Below are 18,707 nucleotides of genomic sequence, written 5' to 3'. Positions count from 1 at the left end.
GGGTATGGGTAAGCCTGAAAAATTATTATTTTATCTCATTAGTTGTTGCTCACAAATACCATGATTAACATATAATACTTGCTGAGTTAAAACTCTGCAGTCTGGAACAAGACAGTGCTGCCAATTACCATTGAAAGAAGGTGCACCAAAAGCAATGTATGTTAGTCTTTGTTGGCTTTTTTCCTCCCKTATCACAACCTGAACTTTAGTATGTGATTTTGAGTCACTATTCAGTTAGAGCCTTTGACCTGAGGGAGACAGTAAGCTTCATACAAATGTAAAGAAAGGCATGGCCTCTGTCTTGAAAATCTTGGAAATCAAGTGATGCACACTTGAAGGTGCTGCATGATGCATATACAAAACACAGCTTGGCCCTGGTTCGTGCAGAGCAGTTTKCAATGGCTAGAACAGTTAAATGTTGAAGAAATTGTAATTACATCAAAAATAATACACTTGATCGAGGAGAGAAAGAGAAAAAAATAGTGCTTTTATTGTTGACATCTGAACCAGCTAGAGGGAGGCTGGAAAGTAAAATGCCTCGAGATCAATTAAAATTGTTGCTGCCACTGCTGCTGTCATCCAGGGACCTAGCCACTGGCCCGGCAGTTCRCTCCAAGCACCTGACGTCAGAAAAGGTGTCTGGACAGAGATGTTAATCTTGTTGGAGGGAAAACCAGGATTTAAAATAGACCTAAACCTTGAACAAAATATAAATAGAAATCATTGCAAATAACATGCTCCGAATTAGTCATGCATGCTTAGAGCTGACCCGAGCGAGATGTGAAGTTGCTAGCAAATTATTCAGTGGATTTTTACGGCCCAAATTAAAACAAGGGGAATGTGAAAAGGAGAATCATGCATGCTACTAAATAAATAAAATGTCATGATTTTGGTTCAGCTAATGGAATTTGCTACTGTTCTGCGAGCATTTTATAACAGTGCATCTCATGGCAGGCAGAAGCCAATATTAAGAGAAACTTTTACATATTCATAAAAATACTGTTTTGCATATAGCTCTTAAAGCAGCTGCACCTTATAGTTTTCAGAAGAGGCTCCTCAATTTTCTTCCAGACTGTCGCATTTTGAATCTATGTGTGGGAGGTCCCACACTGGAGGAAAAAAAAAAAAGAAAAAAGAGAGAGAAGAGCGCTTTCCTTGTTGGCTTGTTTGTCAGGGTGTGCAGCGCGCGCCGGCAGCCGGGAGGGATGCCGCTGCCGGCCGGAGCGGGGCCGCATCCTCTTGCGTTTTGCTCTCGTGCTGGATTTTGTGGCACGACATTGCAGCGGCTCACATCATCATGGCAAATACACGCGGGCGTGTCATTATATCCTTGATGTGGGTCATGCGGAAGTCAGAGGTTTAAACCTACCTTCTTTCCACCCAATTATTAGACAACCCATTCTGCACGTCATCCCTTGTGCATGCTGGATGAGGAAAAGCAGCCAAGACGGCTTAACAGTTTAATTTGTGCTGCTTTGGCTTCCCAAGGTCATTGCCAGCCTCCTCCTGCCGTGACCCTGGCGCTTCAGGTTCCCGAGAAACTCCCTACGTYGGAAATTGCCCTGGAAAACGGCTTTGTGAGGCACGATGCTTCGCCCCCGAAGCCGGGAGCTGCTGCCYGCGCCGTGCAAACAGCTTATTTCCCTTGTTTTTCTGTGCGCCGGGGTTGTGTAAATTCTGGTGGGAGCCACCCACGTACCCTCCAGATGAAGTGAAGAGCTAAATGGGTTTCAAACGGCAGGCAGGGGATGTTTCGCGGTGCAATGTGCAAGTGAATTTAATACTTTCTGCTAATAACTCTCACACTCCTATCCCCCAAGTCCTCCTCCTGAATTTCATATTCCGAAAAGTGCTCTGTCCTCATTGATTTAAAAACTCTGTTGATTATTACCTGTGAGACAGCGCTGCTGTAAATACCGGCAGGCTTCGCATGACGAAAAGACTGAGTGCGTGCAGTACAACTGTAATGGGTTCTGCTGCTGGCTCCTACAGACCGGTCCTGCGCGGCGGGGAGCAAACCCCGCGGGTGCCTTTAGCCTCCCTCAACGCCTTTGCTCGGCCCCTGATGGGGCCACGCTTAGAGCTTTCCCTTCGAGGCGTGACTCCGTCATTACGTGAGATGTCCGGTAGTTTACTTTTTGAGCGAGAACTGTATATTCCACTATGGAAAAGTGATCAAATATTTAAAAAGTTTAAATTCACTATCTTTTCACGTCTAAACCTCAAAARGTATTATTTACTTTTCTGTGGGAACCCCTGTGCTAGAAGCAATGAAAAACCCGTTGTGACACACAGAGAACTTTATGACATTGAATTTGTGCCTGACGAATATCTTTTTGTCACTATCATTTGTTTTCTGAAATATTGGSTCTGACACTTTTCAGGCATAATACAAGAAAACTGTCACCTGAGAGGCCGAATGTAATAATACTTAAATGAAAGATGGAAAGAAAGCTTTACTGCTCGCTCTTGATGTTCCTCAACAACAAGCAGCATTGCAGGGCCTTAAGAAGAAGCAGTTTTAGCTGAATATTAATTTGCCTTAAGAACATGCTAGTAGGATTCTGAAGTCTGCCAAATCAAGTAACTTAAATTATATCTGCTAAAAAAAAAAAATCTGTTTGTAAAGGATTTCTTCTTGATTACATTTGTTTAGATGTATGTTAGTTCTGGTCAAAAATTAAACTGCTAATTAAATACTTCCACAGTTGTACCTTAGTAGCCTTACTAGTCTCATGGAGTAGAGATGAATTAAAATATGTTTGTCTGTCTACCACTGGTAAACTGCAATGGGAAACAAGAGTCCTACAATGGAGGAAGCTGAGGGCTTCTTAAATGAGCTCAACTCTAGAGAAGTCTGATCTGAACCACAGCAATGAAGCATTAACTTACCTCTCAGTGCACTTTCTTATAAAATATCCGTTTGCAATTGTGTGTGTGAGAAGCTTCACCAGTTGTGGGTGTTAAACTTCAAATGTATTGTAAGATATAGAGATTTGTTTAAATTTATGTTCTGGGTTTTTTATTGTGAAAATCAAATGACATCCATAGCGTTGCAGAGTTAACATGATCCTGTAATACATTGGACTTCTGTAATATCTTCCATATGGGAATCTTGTGACATTTCATAAGCCTTATAGGTACCTTGCAGAATGTGTAACTTGTGTTCTCTACATTTCCAGCCAACAATATGAGCAGTAACTAGGTGCTTTTAAAATATACGTGAAGTTTCATGTTCCCATTAAGATTTAATTTTGTTGCACGTGAAAGAGCATAGCGGGGAGAGTTGGGCAGGGTGYAGTTTCTTCTTGGGAAAATAAATGTGAAACACAGTTTGCCACTCAGATCAACTGTTGAGGAAAGAAGACCTACTGTAGCCTTGGCGAAGATGTGGTTTCGTGCCTCGAGGAGGTGTAAGCGTGCACTCGTGTGACATTTTGATAGACCGACACGGAGAGCATTTTGTAYGCTGAGGAGGAGGTGGAAGTCCGAATCGGCTGATGTAACCAATGGGCCTTTTGGCCACCTTCTCGCCTCTCCAGAAGATGTATTTAAAAGAAAAGGCCTTAGAACTGTGTAAATATGGTTGGTTTATGGGAAAATATAGAAAGTTCTAGTTTGATTTTTTTTGATTGAACATCTCTTTATTAATTCGGGCTTATGCATACCCTTTGGTTCCCCTCTTGAGTCATAAATCGTACTATGCATTTCAGTAGCGTCAAATCTTGAAAAGCACTATGTTATATTTGGGCTATATTAGGATTTATTGATATGGCTTTTAAAGCAATTATCTTCTACCAAAGTCAGTGGCCGTTCGTTAACTCTGAAATGCATTTTTCCTTTTAAAGGTCAGCATAAAATCAAGTTCATCCCAGAAATGGTGGGACCTATATTAGAAATGACGCTTATCCCCGAAACGGAGCTTCGGAAAGCTACAATCCCAATATTCTTTGATATGATGCAGTGTGAATTTCATTCGACTCGAAGCTTCCAGATGGTAAGCAGGCAGCTACAAATATCTGAAGTTTGTAAGAAAGATTAACTGTTCTTTGACAGGCGTGTAAGAATTTTTGTTATTTTTTGTTTTGCTCAAGCGTAATACAATTGTGGGTTTGTTTATTTTCTATAAGTCTGAGTAGCTATAGAATTTTCATCTGAGGGTTTTAAATCCTTATTGAGGCAAAATTTTGCATGAAGTAAATGAAATCTTTCTTTATGATACAAAAGGAGAGCAAAGACAGATACCTTAAATTTTCACTGTGACTCAGGAGAGGAGTCTGCATCTCAGTTAAATTAGACTTAAAGGAATCCTGATAATGTGGCAAAAGAAACTATAACCTGTAAGAATTTATCATCTGTAGTATCTTATAGTTTTGATACTCTTTACAATTTTATGGGTTTTGAAGAGGGGAAAAAAGCTATCCAACCAGTGACTGTGTTTCTTCATGCTATATAGGCACTCTAAAATATTAAGTACTAATGTAGCGTTTTTATTCTATTTTATTTTAAAAAGCTGAAGGAAATCCTTGAATAAACACGCACAATCTTATCCCAAGAGCTTCAACTTTTGACAGACAAGTGTAGTGAAAGAAAGTTTCTTAACATTGTTCATTTTACTTTCTTTCCCTTGAAACTTTACCTTATGGATTGAGCATAAGGAGCGCGCATTCACCGCCAGGTTCTTATATGATTTTTTTTTGACATCAAAGTAATTTTTTCATTTGAGAAAATACAAGGATTAGCAGTACTTTGAAGATAGATTGCACAAACTTTGGATCCTGTGAGCCAGGTAGTCTCATGGTATAAATCAGTGTAGCTCCATTACGCTATGAAAATTACTGTCAGTTCAGGATATGACCTTGCGAATTTTGCAATAAAGTTTGACGTGTGTTCGTTACTTTTGTTCATTTATACCGGCAGTTTTGCTTCTTGTACAAGAAATCTTAACCTTTTCCATACTTCTTTGTGAACTATTTTTCATAACCAGCTCGTAATAAATCTGTGACCAGAATACACGAATATCTGTGTGGAGTGACTTAAACATGTAAAGCGACATCAGCTTTATTACTTTGATTTGTTTTGTGCTGGATGCTGTATAGAAAGGTTGTGAACTGTATTTTGGTTCCATCCAATTACTGCCTAATCATTCTTTCTTATRTTTGACTCTGATGATACTGAAGAGATTGAAATGCTCGCTGGGATGCCATTTAAACGTTTTCCTGTCAGATACTCTCTTTTGTTACTTGTCATTTTTTATTTGTACAATTATATGGATCATGAAAAATCCCAGGGTAACTTTATAGCTAAATTTATGGCCCTATATTTTCTTGACAGAAGAAAACCAGCTTTGTGTGGAATAGTTGGGTGATTTTAATAAATGAATGTCTTAAAATATTTTAACACAAGCTCTTTTTGTCTTTTGAGAAGAAAAATGCCTTCTACTTAAATCAGAGATGTCTTGGATTGTAGATAGTCAACATACATTTCTTATGTCACTATAACGTCTTCCTTTATGGACACAATGTTGATTGACAGGTACAGAGGTAGTAAACCTTCGTCCAGTATATTTGGGATGCATAGTTATGTCTAACAGAAAATAATCTATCCATTTATAATTTTGCAGATAATGTAGTTATATAGCGTGCTGACATTTTTAAATCTGTGTTTTGAGTGATGAGGATCATAGATTGTAAACAGCAGAGAATCACAGAATGATAGAAAGTCTAGGTTGGATGGGAGTTCTGGAAATCCCTGGGTTATCCAGTGCCATTTGACCTGAGTCTTGAATGTTTCCAGTGAGAGAAATTTCACCCCTTCTCTGGGCAACCTGTTGCAATGTTTAAGAATTTTTTCCTTACATCTAGATGGAATTTCCCATGAAGCGACTTGTGCCTGTTGCCTCTTGTGTTGCCTCACTGTGCACTCTTGTGAAGAGAGTACCTCCATCTTCTCTAAAACTGTGTTTTATGTATTGGAAGATTGTGAATAGATCCCCCTTGAGCCCTCTCTTCTCTAGGCTGAACAAACCCAATTCCTTCAACCTTTCTTCATGTGTCAAGTTCTCCAGCCCTCTAATCCTCTTGGTGGGCCTCCTTTGGGCCCTCTCCAATTTCTCAATATCTCTTTTGAACTGGGGGGACCGAAGCTGGACACAGTATTCCARGTGTGGCCTAAGATATGGAATAATCACATCTCTTGGTCTTCTGGCTGTACTCTTGCTGATGCAATCCAGGACACAGTTTGCTTTCCTTGCTGCAAGGGTGTACTGCTGACTTGTGTTCAGCCTGCTGTTCACCAGGTCCTTTCCAGCAGAGCTGCACCCCAGCCGGTCGGTCCCCCAGCCTGTACTGCTGCTTGGAACTATTCCAGCCCAGGTTCAGGACTTCACGTTTCTCTGTGTTAAACCTTATGCAATCTCTTGTTGGCCCAGTCTCCCAGCCTGTCAAGGTCTCTCTGTATGGTGCCTCTTCCTTCTTGTGTATCTAACTCTCTTCCCAGTGTGGTATCATCTACAAACGTGGTGAGGGTGCATTCATTCCTATCATGCAGAGCACTTTTAATGATATTGGGTAGTACAGAATAGTGCTGAATGGACGTAGGACCCAGAATCAACCCCAAGGAACTCCACTCAYGACCAGCTGCCTGTTTGACGTCGAGGCATTAACCACCACCGCCCTTCAGCAATCTAGGCCGTTATCCATCCATTTTGTAGTCCATCTTCTCATTCTGTTTCTTATCAGCTTGTCAACAAGTATGTTGTGGGAGACTGTTTCAAACACCTTGCTAAAATCCACAGCTCTTCCCTCACCCACTGAGCAATTTGTTTCATCATAGAAGGCAGTCAGGTTGGTTAAATGTGATTACCTTTGGTAAATCCATGTTGGCTTTTCCCAGTGACCTTCTTGTCCTTTGTGTACCTGGACATAACTTCCATGGGGACTCTTTCATAGTTTTCTCAGGAATTGAAGTGTGCCTGACTGGACTGTAATTTCCTGGCTCATCTTTTTTGCCTTTTTTGTGTTTTATATTTGCCCTTCTCTGGTCATCTGGGATTTTTCATGATCTCCATGGTCTTACAAAGATTGATACAGTGCGGCTCTGTAATGAGGTCAGGCAATGTCCTTAGCACCCTGTCAGGTCTTAACAACCTGTATATACCCAGTTTCTGTAGGTGGTCGTGACCTCAACCCTCATCTGCTATCAGTGGTGTGCCGTTTGCTTTGTCAGTRCTTCTTGGCTTAAAGGCTTGGGGGCTGACCTCCTCTGTGAAGACTGAGGTGGAGAAGGCATTTAGTGCCTCAGTCCTTTCTGTGTCATTTGTAACTAACTCGCCAGCCCCATTCAGCAGCAGACCGACATCCTCTGATGTATATGACACATCTGTGTGTCAATAATTGAGAATCGGTTACCCATCAAAAAGATTCCCTGCGGCGTGCAATTGAATGGGACAGATCCTGTAATGGGTTATGTCCTAAGAAAGCTAAAAGTTGATATTGTACTACCCAGAAGAAAATTGTTTAAGACAGGAGAACCCTATGGCATAATGGAGCCACAGAAGCCAGAACGCATTTGTGCCTTTGTCCTACTACTCTCTGGTGGTACCGAAGAGCAGAGGCATGCAGGAGCTATGTCCTGGTGTAGGGTACCACAAGCATTGCAGACTGGTGTYGCTTGAAGCTGTCTGGTGCCATACTGACGTTGAGTTAGAGCTGGTCCTAAGAACCAAACAATTGAATCCAAGTCCCAAGTGCTTCCCTATGTTGAGCAAACTTTGACTGCATCATCTGTCTTGCAAACCRTAACTTGTTTGTTAATTGTAGTGTTTGCTGTCTTCTAAATAACAGAAATAGGTGTAAAATGATTTGTTTAAGTATCACCACTACCTAGGCAAGCTTTCACACTTAACATGTCTGTGTAATATAGTGCATTTTATCATATACATGCCACCACCAATTATGATTTTCCAGCTTTGCTTTCAAAGAGAAGTTGAGAATTGAATGGTTGGCTGCTGTTAAACTAATCTGCCAGAAATCCAATTATCTAACCTTATTAGTCACATCAACAAGGGTTTAAACCAGCTCCACTTCCCCAGCAGATGTGTAAACCTCATGATGTGTGGGGGAGGAATTTAAATTTAAATTTTTTTGCAGAACTTTAATGCTGTGATGGCTTGTGTTATAAATGGACAGCTTTCCCCATCACTGTTCTAATTTCAGTATGAATTGGTTTGCCTGGTAAAACCAGTAAGAGACAGAATGGGCGTTTCTGTTTTTCCAATATATGTAGCCCCAAGGAAAAAAAAGATGATGAATAACTTCCTCTGTTTTTTACCGAACTAAATTAAAGGCCCACTGAATTAAAAGCTGGAGTTGCCCAGTTTTGTCCTCTCCCTCTTGAGGTGCTTTGAAGCCTTATATAGGCTTCAAAGTAGCCTGTACCTCAAAGCATGGATCTGATGCTAAAGTCTGTGTGGGACTGAAGCTTCCCTATAGAAGAAAATGCCTCCTTCTCTGCTCTGCTTTTTTCCTTTGCCTGTTTTACTAGCAAACCCTCTAGATCAAAGAGAATATGTCAGAGCCACAGAAGTGATGAAAGAGAATTAGTTTGATTGTTCAAGGGCTGGTCAGGTGATGGCAATGGATCCCATGGTGACTGCAGGAGAGAAACTTCATCATGAGACAGTCATTCAGCTAAAATGTAGAATTCAGCCAAGAGCTCCTGCTTTTGTTACCTCTTCCGTCCATCTGTTGCTTCCTATAGGTCTGTTTCTTATGAATATTCTTGTTTGTTTGCCTACCCAAAACTTTAACTTTTCTTTTCTCTACCTGTCTSATTGCTCATCGGATTTTCTGCGTGTTTTGAGTTGAACCCATTCACAGAGACATCCAGTCAATGCCAGAACTGGTACAGAATAAACCGTGGAGGAAGCAGGGAGGAGGAAAGGAGAGGTACCTGTCTTTGGCAGGAGTGAGATGTTGGACATGTCCTCCCTTTCTCATGGTATTGCACCATAAGATTGCTTTTAATTGCTCTGGTAATTAGTAGAATTAGTAATTAGTAAAATTAGCTTATTTTAAGAGGCAAAATCTATTAACAAAATAAGATAAAGAATTAAGTCAGAAGCAGTTTCCTTCCCCTTCTTCCACAATGTTATTACATTTCTTGTTGAATAATGTGGAAGGGAGGACCCTTATCTGTAAAAAAATGAAATCTGAGAGATGTGGCCCCCCTCCACTCTGCAGTAATGAGCATGAAGAAATTATGAGTCCTGTGTCTCAAACTTTAAGGCTGATCAGCACTATTAAGGAGAAGCATCCCAGTGTCCGATGGTGATAGCTTCAGTGGTGTAAAAGGAGCAGCCTGAGTAAGAGCCCTAAGAACACCGCAATACAGCTGTCCCATTTTGCAGAAGAAATTTGAATAACATTTAGCAGAATAGAGCCATGGCCAAAAAGATAGAAAAATCATATAGGAATGCGTAATAAATGAGTGCATAATACATATGATTACAGAAATAAAACTACAGATACAGCTAAAGTACCTTAGCTAGTGTTTTGTTATGAAGAGAAATAATTGAGTAAAGATGAGAAAAAATGAGGAGAGACATTTTTAATTCATTTCTAACAGATAACAATAAATCCCGGTGTCATCGAGGCAGTAATACCAGCATTTTTATTTGCAGTGTCATTTCCTGTTGGTTATCAATGAGTTTCAGATTAATATAATTCTCTTTAACAAGTAGTAGCTAATTTATCTGAATATCTCTCAACTTTTACAACCTATAATTCATTATTAAATCTTCTTACCGCTTCTAAGCCTTGTGTTAGCATCCGTATCCCCGTGTTATAGATTGGCAGACAGAACAGAAGTTAATGACTTCTCCAAGGCTTTGTGATGCTGCATATTCTCTGTAATCCCACCGAATGTGCAAATTAAATTAATTTCAATAAGTAACCTTTTTAGTTATCTAAGGTTGAAGTGTAAATGTTTTTCCTTGTTTTCTGGCCTTTTGGAGAATACAGGTCTCTCTCCCTCAGCCCACCTGAAGCACAAGCGAAAAAGATAGTGTAGTAAGGCCAGTGACCTCCAAAGTCATCTAATGTTAAATGGCCGCTTGATCTATTTGCCAGCTAGAGTGCTGTGGAAAAATAGTAAAAGGATCAGATGAAACTGTTGGGAATTATCACCAAGTTTCATAGCAACCTTTGAACAAATTTTTACAGTAACTGTGTACTATTTCTGTATTGGAACTAACTTCTAGAGCTGTTATCTGGCACTTTTGTATGGCAGATTCAGTATTATCCCATATCTAACCATATTTATAGYACATTGGAGGGTTGAAAATGGGAAGCCATCTACAGGTAGAATTARATTGTCCATCAGTGCTACAAATGTAGCCTAACCATACTTTAGAGTAAACCTAAAACCAAAAATGATTAGTTGAGMTGACGCTAGAAGCAGCTAGATAACTTGCATCAATTTGTAACCACTGTTTTCTCCAARTGGGAGATTGTAGCAGACAGATGAAGTAATGGATATAGTCTTTGCCAAAGTTCAAACACTTACCCTGAAGAGAAGCTGAGATCTTGGTCAGCTGCAAGGAAGAGCTGTTAGTAATTTCCAATAATCTTCCTAACATCACCCCTCGGGCTTTCACTGTCAATAGAAAGATATGAATCAAACTCGTAGATTGTGCCAGATATTCCCCAAGCCTCCAGAAAAAGCCTCAGCAAGGGTCACTGGCTCTAACATAAGCACTGAAAATTTGGCAGTTCTTCGCTTAAGAATAAATTTCGTTACAATAATTGCAGGCGCACGTTGTGTTGTTATATCTGTTGTAAAAAGTAAAGGAAAAAAAATCTTCATAGAGAATTTGTCAACAGATGCAATGTCTCGGAGTCACTGGTTTTTGTGGGCACCATTCCTCCTCAAATCATGGAAGGCAATAGCTATATAGACCACAACTTACACTGATGCTACCTTCTTCTCTGGAGAGACCCAGAAGAAATTTTAACTATGTTAAATAATGTTTAGTGATCCGACTTGTATGATCCAGACCATATCAATTGCTTGGTAAGTATCAAGAGTGATCAAAGAGCAAAGCCGCTGGTAAAGGTCCTTTCTCTTAAAACCACAGAAATGCCACAACTCTAGCTCTTTTCAACCCCGTTGTTCAACCCAAGTGGGCATTTAGGGAGATAGACTGAAAAAGCCAGCATCTATAGAAATCTAAGTAAAACTGATACCAAGAAAATRCTCCAGATCCTGTGTGACAAATTTAATTGCTGTTCTTCATATGAGCAATCTCTTTCTAAAAAACACATCCCCCAAAGGGCTAATGCTGGCAGCAAGTGTCATTTTTCACATTGGTGTAGAAAGTCAATTTCTTTCTGTGTCTTATTAGAGAACATGAATTTTGTGACTTCTTTGTTTCATTATTGTATTGCCTTAGTGTTTTACTTGACATGTCCTTGTACTGTGGGAAACATATTTCAGCTTGTGTTTGCTTCGTAGAGGGGGTGGATTGCATTATTCTTCTTTTTCTCATTTTCCTGTCATTTTTTGAATAATGAATTCACTGTATTAAGAATCTTATTTCACTTCACTTTTCATTCATTTCTTCCCAAAGAAAGTACTGCAGCGCTGGAACAGGTTGCCCGGAGAGGCTGTGTCATCATCCATCCATGGAGATTTTTGACACTTGGCTAAAAGAAAGTCACAGTTGGCCTGATATAGTGTGGCAATAATCTTGCTTCAGCTGGGAGTTTGGGCTAAATGATCTTTGAGGTCTTTTCCAGTCAGTGTTTCTATGATTCAGTGGTTCRTGTGGGGTATGGAAAAGGACCTTCAAAATTTCTAGAACTCATGTTTTAATCTGACTTGGGGGGGGGGKTAAAATCTGGCCAAGCAGAGCAATAAAAATTSTTTTAAGATGCAATATCTGTTGTTTGGTTACTTAGTCGATTTTATCACTGTGTGCACAGTATGATGTAGTTAAGGTTTCCTAGCTCTCTTCACTGTAAGTTCCAGTTTTCAGTAATGCCACTTTACCAAACTTTACCAAACTAGGCAATTTTGCAGACTGGATGTCTGTTCACCTATTTGGTTGGTTCTGAAATTACATTTTGGGGTGTTGTTTGAGACCTGAGCTTTGGTTGCCTTGCGAATCTGCTTACTGGCCCAGCGGAAATTGGTTGGTCTTTTTAGTTTCCAAGCTCAGGCTGGGGTTGCGCGGTGGCCAGATGGCACCAAGGAGGCACCAAGGAGGYGGAGTGAGGCTGGCTTGAATTATGCGTATTGTAAAACTTTACCCTGAATTTGCACTGAGCAGTAGGTAGATAGCTTGTAGTCATTGAGCTTGGAATATTTTTGCTCTGTTGTTAAGATGATTTTGGCTGGTTGCAGGTGGTATRTAAAAATAAATTTCCCAACACAAATGCTGAGGAAACAAAAGCTGGGGTGCACTATGAAGGTAGGAAATGATGTGGCTGTTACTGTGATTGAATGCTGAAAAGCTCATGGAGACGTGGAAAGGGAGACAGAAACAGTGCTGGATGTGGCTGGGGATTTTGACATTGCTGATGTTTAGCCTGTTAAGAGGTTCAGAGATTGAGTTGTCCTATTAAAGAGTAGTTTTTCAGGGTTCTTTGTCGTAGTTAACACAAGGAAATCCTATATAGCAATGTAGGTTCCTGCCTTAAATGCATTTTTCTTAGCAAAGAAGGAACTTCTCCACAGTCTGTGGCCTGGGCGTGAGTGTTCGGACCGGCCAGGGGCTTCGGCTGGGCAAGAAGCTCCCGGAAGCGAGCGGGCGCAGCCAGGCTTGGGGTGGACGAGGAGCTTCTCACCTCCTCACCGGTGCTGCTTCGGGCTTTGCTCTCTTGAATCCACCCGTATTTCACCGTGCCGTGTCCACGTGGCAGTCGGTTCAGGACAAAGTGGTTATGGCAGAGGTAAGGACGTGTCTATTTGCTGTTTGATTGAGATGCCGTGATACCCTCTGTAGGCAGAGAGAGAACTGTGTGGGCAGAGCGCGAAGCGCAGCGTACGCTGGCAGGAGGAGATTGGTGGTGGACGTGGCTACGGCTCCTCAAAGTGATATAAATTACAGTGCCGGAACGCGCTCTCTTATCGTCAGAGTTTCATCATGACGGCACTACCTTGGCAAGGGATATGTGATCTCACACTCTCGCTGACATAAATATGCCAGCAGAACTTTATAGCGTGGACTGAAAAATGCAGTTTCTCTTTAGAGCCAAACCGATCTCAACTGCGCTGCCAGCCAGAGGAAACAGCTCGTCTTCTCCTGCTCCCGTATGTGCCTGATCCTGCGGGAGATGACTCCCTGTCCGCGCTGGGTCGCGTTTGCCGAGCGGTTTGCGGCCCGCCACCAGCTCGGACCTCCACGGCGCCCGTCTCCGGGCCGTTTTGGGAGGTCGGTGCCTTTGCCCGGGTGCCCGTGACCAGCCCTTGCACGGAGGCTGCAGTCCTGTCTGCGGCCGGGCTGCGGGGACTTTGCCTCCTGGCACGGACATTTTGCTTTTTGTCTTCGAGGTGGAAATTTGAGGAGAATTTGAGCACGGCCTAGGCTGCAGCTGGCTCTCGAGCACGTGACCTCCACTGCGCAGCTCTTCGAAGCTATGCTCGTTGCCTCCTTGCCGTTGTCCCTGGTGAAGGAAGTCTGGCTTTGCTTACCGGCTCTCAGCAAAAGCCTGGAGCCCGACTTCTCCGGTTACGGGAAGCCCCTTCGTTCCGCTCGGGCAGCACGAGGTGGCTTTAACGTAGGAGTTCATGCTGTTGTCGCCGTCAAGTGGATACTTTGGTATGAGGAAGTAGTTTAAAAAGAATAAGAAGTGCCGTTACGTTCCTGGTGCAACTTGGAGGTGGTGAGCCGTAGCATTGGGAAGGAGACCTCATAGCTAGGATGGAGGTGCAGGAGCAGGTGCCGGGGACCTCTTGAAGGGGCTTTGCTGCTGAAGCCAGAGTTTGAGGAAACGCATCCTCAGTCTGGCAGTACATCAGGCTACAGACCGTCCATTCCTTCCTCATCGATGCATCGTGGGCCCTAGTCAAGGTAGCAGCAACAGGCAAAACCCTCTGCACTCGTTAAAAGTCCAATGAAATATCCAGTTTGCATTTAAAATACATTCCAACGCCCACTTCAGATTGCGTTCTTTTATTATGTCCTAAATAAAAATGTTGTTACTCTTAAGCTGTTTGAAACAATTTCCTTCCCCTCTGCAATGACTTATAAACAGTTTACTGGGTTGTGCCACAGGGTGAGCCAACGTCTCTGTGCTAAGGAGAAATGTTAGCGGTGCTAGGGTGTGCATCCAGCTGAATGATGCAACTGGCTGAGCAGCCGTAGGTGTTATATGTCGTCAGAAATAGAGCTTTCGGAGCTTTTATTTATTTTGCTTTTGTTGCTCTTATCGTTATTGCAGGGGACGCTGTGTGCTCTGCCTTGTGTCTGGTCTTTTGCTGCTCTCATTCTTGTCATTTGTCTCCCTGTTTCGTTTTTCCTATTGCAAATATTTCAGCTTCATTTAACAACGTGACCAATGATTTCTTCAATGAAAGATCCTTGTAGGGCAGTAGATCATAGCAGATAAAAGTCTAATATCAGGGACTGCAAACTCTTAAAGGCAATCAAGCTTTAAAACATCTCACAGAGATACCCAACCAATCTCTGAACCATTTAGGCTACGGTAATAATGTGGCATATTTGCCATCTGATTATTTACGCTTGCTTTGTTTAATTATAGTTTGAAAATGAGATCATCACAAAACTGGATCATGAAGTGGAAGGAGGCAGAGGAGACGAGCAGTACAAAGTGTTATTTGACAAAATGTAAGTGTTGATCAGCAGCGGGATTTATGTCACCATAAAGTCAGGAGAGAGAGCAATTAGACTACAATGAACTTTGTAGCCCAGAAATAACTAAAATCTGTTAATGATGCACAATATTTAAAATTGCACCTGAGTCAAGCTCTTTTTCCTGCGTGTGATTAACAAGGCATCTGTAATTGTTTCCTAGTCTCCTGGAGCACTGCAGGAAGCACAAATACCTTGCTAAAAGTGGAGAAACTTTTGTGAAGCTCGTTGTCCGCTTGATGGAGAGGCTGTTGGACTACCGGACCATAATGCACGACGAGAACAAGGAGAACCGCATGAGCTGCACCGTCAACGTGCTGGTGAGCAAGCAGAGGGGACCAGCCCCGCGGCGGGGTCCCCTGCCACRTGCTTCGCGTAACGCCTTTGACAGGAGGCTCGGTTTGCGTGTTAGTTTGCATTCAGTTTTAAAATATGTCAATGTTTTTCTTTTTTTGAGAAGATAAATCTATAAATACAGTGGTTAGTGAATATGTAATTGATTTTAAGGAAGGGTTTGGGAAGGAAAGTTTCAGGGCCTAATCTTTGAGGGCTGGTTTTTGGTACTTGCTGTTAATACAGAAAAATACTTCCACATGCAAAATGATGGGGTAATATGCAGTTTACTCCTGTCTTTATCACAGTTTTTAGAATCCCGTTTATATTCTGCTTACGGCTCAGCTTCAGTATTCAGAGTTTTTGAACAAATTTGAGTGTTAGGATTTCATTCAAAGAGGAAAAAGTTGGAGTTTTTTCCTCACTAGCATGACATTTCCTTCTCTAAGTTCCAGAAATGCTGGAGAATCTACTTTAGATCTGCTAGTCTGGGTCGCTGTCAAGTTAAAGACCGGATAAACTTTTGTCCGTTTGAAGCAGAACTGGGAGCAGCAGGCAGTTTTCCTCACGAGACACACATCATGCTTTCCTGTGGAAGCATTAGAATATGAGATTTTACTAGCGCAAAATGAACCCCTGTGGAAAAATTATGTTAAAATACATTTTAGAGCCCTCTAAGCTGGTACTGGTTAAATTAGATTTTTTTTCTGCTTTATTTTGTTTAAACTTGTGGCGCACAGCATTTGTGGCCTAATGCGATACGGCTGCGAGGTTTCATCGAGGCCGGTTTGGAAGGATCCGGGTAAATGATTGGCAGCTTTAGCGCTTGCGAGCAGTGCAAACGTCCTCGGCGCGTGCGGCRCAGCCTTCGTGCCCCGCTGAAACGGGCTCCGTTAGGGTGGGAGAGGGCGCAGAGGCATCAAATCAGGAATTGCGATTGGTTTTTTAGTTTGTTTTTCCAAAGAAGGGGCAACAACAGACGCTGGTTTTGGGGGGAAGATGGAGCCATGTTAAGTTGAACGCATGTTAGTGCCAAACAGCTGCCCAAGCCTCTCCCAATTCTTGCTGATTTAATGCTGCTTCCCGAGCTGCATCGGAAGGACAGGGCAGCTGGCCGGCAGCGTTCGGATAAAATGGTTCTACACTATTATTTCCCGCAACACAGAAGTCTCTTCTACTTCAAAAAAAAAAACACAAAAAACACAAAAACCCCAAAGACCCCACAAATAATGAAAAGCAGACTGCAGAAATTCCAGGCGAGGATGGTTTCGTTTGGTTCGGTGTGTCTTTAGAGCAGAGCTCCCAAGAAGCGAGCGGGTATGCCAACTATAACGGCACATTCGCTTCGTTACGAGTCATTTGCGAAGCAGCACATGGTATTGATCATATTGCTGCGGTTCTCTTCGACGGGAACAGCTCTATATTGGACTTACTCATGTGGTAGTGGCTACCCAGGCTGATTTATTTATTGTTTAAATTTATCCTAATTCAGTGAAGGATAAATTTCTGTCTGTTTTGTTTTCTTAGATACATTTTAACTTTTCAAGGCAAACTTCAAATTAGATTCAGAAGTGCCTTTAATATCTTGCCCAATTTATCATATCTTGTATTTACAGTATTTGTAGTGTTAACTAGTTTGTCTCAAGACCAGAGGCATTCAGACAAGTCTTAYGGGCAGGCGATGATGATGTGTGGCATATGAAACCACATAAATAACGCTATTCTAACTTTCTATTTCCAAAGAAAATATTAGAATCCAAGAGCAGATGATGTATTACTCAAGTAAGGTTTCGAGTTTTAAATCCATAGTACAACAGTTACTTAAAAGTTAGGGCTTTGTACATTACCAAATTTCAATTGCGAGTGGTTAATGGTGTGTGACTTGCAAATGCCAGCAGCAATTTCTAGCAACACTCTGCTTGCAAATTCTTAACCTTTGCAATGAAACATAAGCCCTAATATGCTACATCATGAAACATCATCACAGCATTAGCTTTTGTGAGTTAAATAAGTTGTGTTCTATCGCTGGAGGCAGATTTCATTTTGCAGTTTTGAGACTGACGTTATGCAATTGTGAATTTTTAATTTAGAGYATGTTCTGTGTAGATTTCTGACTGTGAAATCAAAGACCTTGTAACAAAATTATTTTGCATTTCAGAATTTCTACAAAGAGATTGAGAGAGAAGAAATGTACATCAGGTTTGTAAACATGACCACTGACAAATTTTGCTTGACTTACTGTAGCGTAATTGGAGAAAATTATGTTTCTATTAAGCAATCATTTGGGGGTTGGAGGGGAAGAAGTAATGAAAAGCATACCTGTACTGGGGCTTATGTACATTGAGAACAGTGAGCGTTAGAATTTAGACTCCTGAGCTTTTTTTTTGTATCCCTTTTCTAACTTCTTCAATTTTATTATGATGCCTTTATAAAGAAAATAAGTAAAATTAAGAAAGAAATAATTTTACTTTCTGGTGACTTACAAAACATATGACTGTTGGAGGGGAAGAAAAAGCACTATCAATACGATGACTGATACTTATTTTAAATTTAAAACTTTTAGCAACCTTTCAAATTCTATTTTTCGTAYGAAGTAAAAATGGTAATATGTTGTCGTGCTTTTTGTAAACCTCAGGGTTCCTAGTCCTCTATTTTTACTTTGGCTTAAAATTAGCTAGGCCGATGTGCTAAAACGATGATGCTTGTGTTTTTACTGCTATTTTTGGTGTCTAAATATTATTCATGAATTCATTCTCAGACGCTGCTTAACTTTGGGGAAAAAAAAACAAGTGAAGAGAATCCCCTTCCAGGGGAATGATGATACTGAAATTAAGGGGCAAGACCTGGATCTATCCCCATRTCTGAACAATTAGAATAATAGAACAATACTACTTAAATCTGTATTGAATTCGTTACTCTTCACAAGTCATTTATAGGTATCGGAAGAAAAACGCAATAGAAATGCAAATGGTCTGAAAAGGTTGTCTGAAACACCAAAATAGGAGCTTTAAATAATCCCAGATATGTTTAGCTATTTAAGCATAGAATTTAACTTTTGTGATCTGCAAAACAAATTATACTGTTGCATTTTAAGAACCAATGCTTGTGTTACTTGTAGGTATTTGTACAAACTGTGTGACCTGCACAAAGAATGCGACAACTATACGGAAGCTGCCTACACATTACTTCTGCATGCAAAGCTTCTTAAGGTGAATACTGAAACACACTGGAAGTTTTGGAAATCACTGGTTACCAGTAACCAATAGCAGAATTGTTTCTTCGGTTTTGGGAACTGATTAACTATCTGTGCTTTGCTTCTTCCTTCGCAGTTGTGTATTATTGCACGCTTAATGCATGCCGAGGCAAAAGTCAACCCTCTGTCATTAGTGTATCAGAGCACRGTTTGCTGATCTTGATCTAAAATGAGCAGAAGTGCAATCAAGTAGAGACCACAGGTTAAATTACAAAGCCAGCTGTAATGTAAAATACTTTTAAATAG

At 41.2% G+C, this 18,707-nt stretch overlaps 1 protein-coding gene across 1 annotated transcript in view; it reads left to right on the top strand.

Annotated features, from left to right (window-relative positions):
- Nucleotides 1-18,707, top strand: part of DOCK1 (dedicator of cytokinesis 1) — a 311,442-nt gene that overhangs the window by 233,205 nt on the left and 59,530 nt on the right. Inside the window, exons 33-37 of the mRNA XM_026065688.1 lie at nucleotides 3,849-3,997; nucleotides 14,766-14,851; nucleotides 15,039-15,195; nucleotides 17,367-17,407; nucleotides 18,327-18,417. Coding sequence (XP_025921473.1) covers nucleotides 3,849-3,997; nucleotides 14,766-14,851; nucleotides 15,039-15,195; nucleotides 17,367-17,407; nucleotides 18,327-18,417 — 524 coding nt within the window. The remainder of the gene's footprint in view (nucleotides 1-3,848; nucleotides 3,998-14,765; nucleotides 14,852-15,038; nucleotides 15,196-17,366; nucleotides 17,408-18,326; nucleotides 18,418-18,707) is intronic.

Source organism: Apteryx rowi, unplaced genomic scaffold, assembly GCF_003343035.1.
Source record: "Apteryx rowi isolate R43461 unplaced genomic scaffold, aptRow1 scaffold_23, whole genome shotgun sequence".
Taxonomy (NCBI): domain Eukaryota; kingdom Metazoa; phylum Chordata; class Aves; order Apterygiformes; family Apterygidae; genus Apteryx; species Apteryx rowi.
This window is presented reverse-complemented; position numbering and strand designations above follow the sequence as displayed.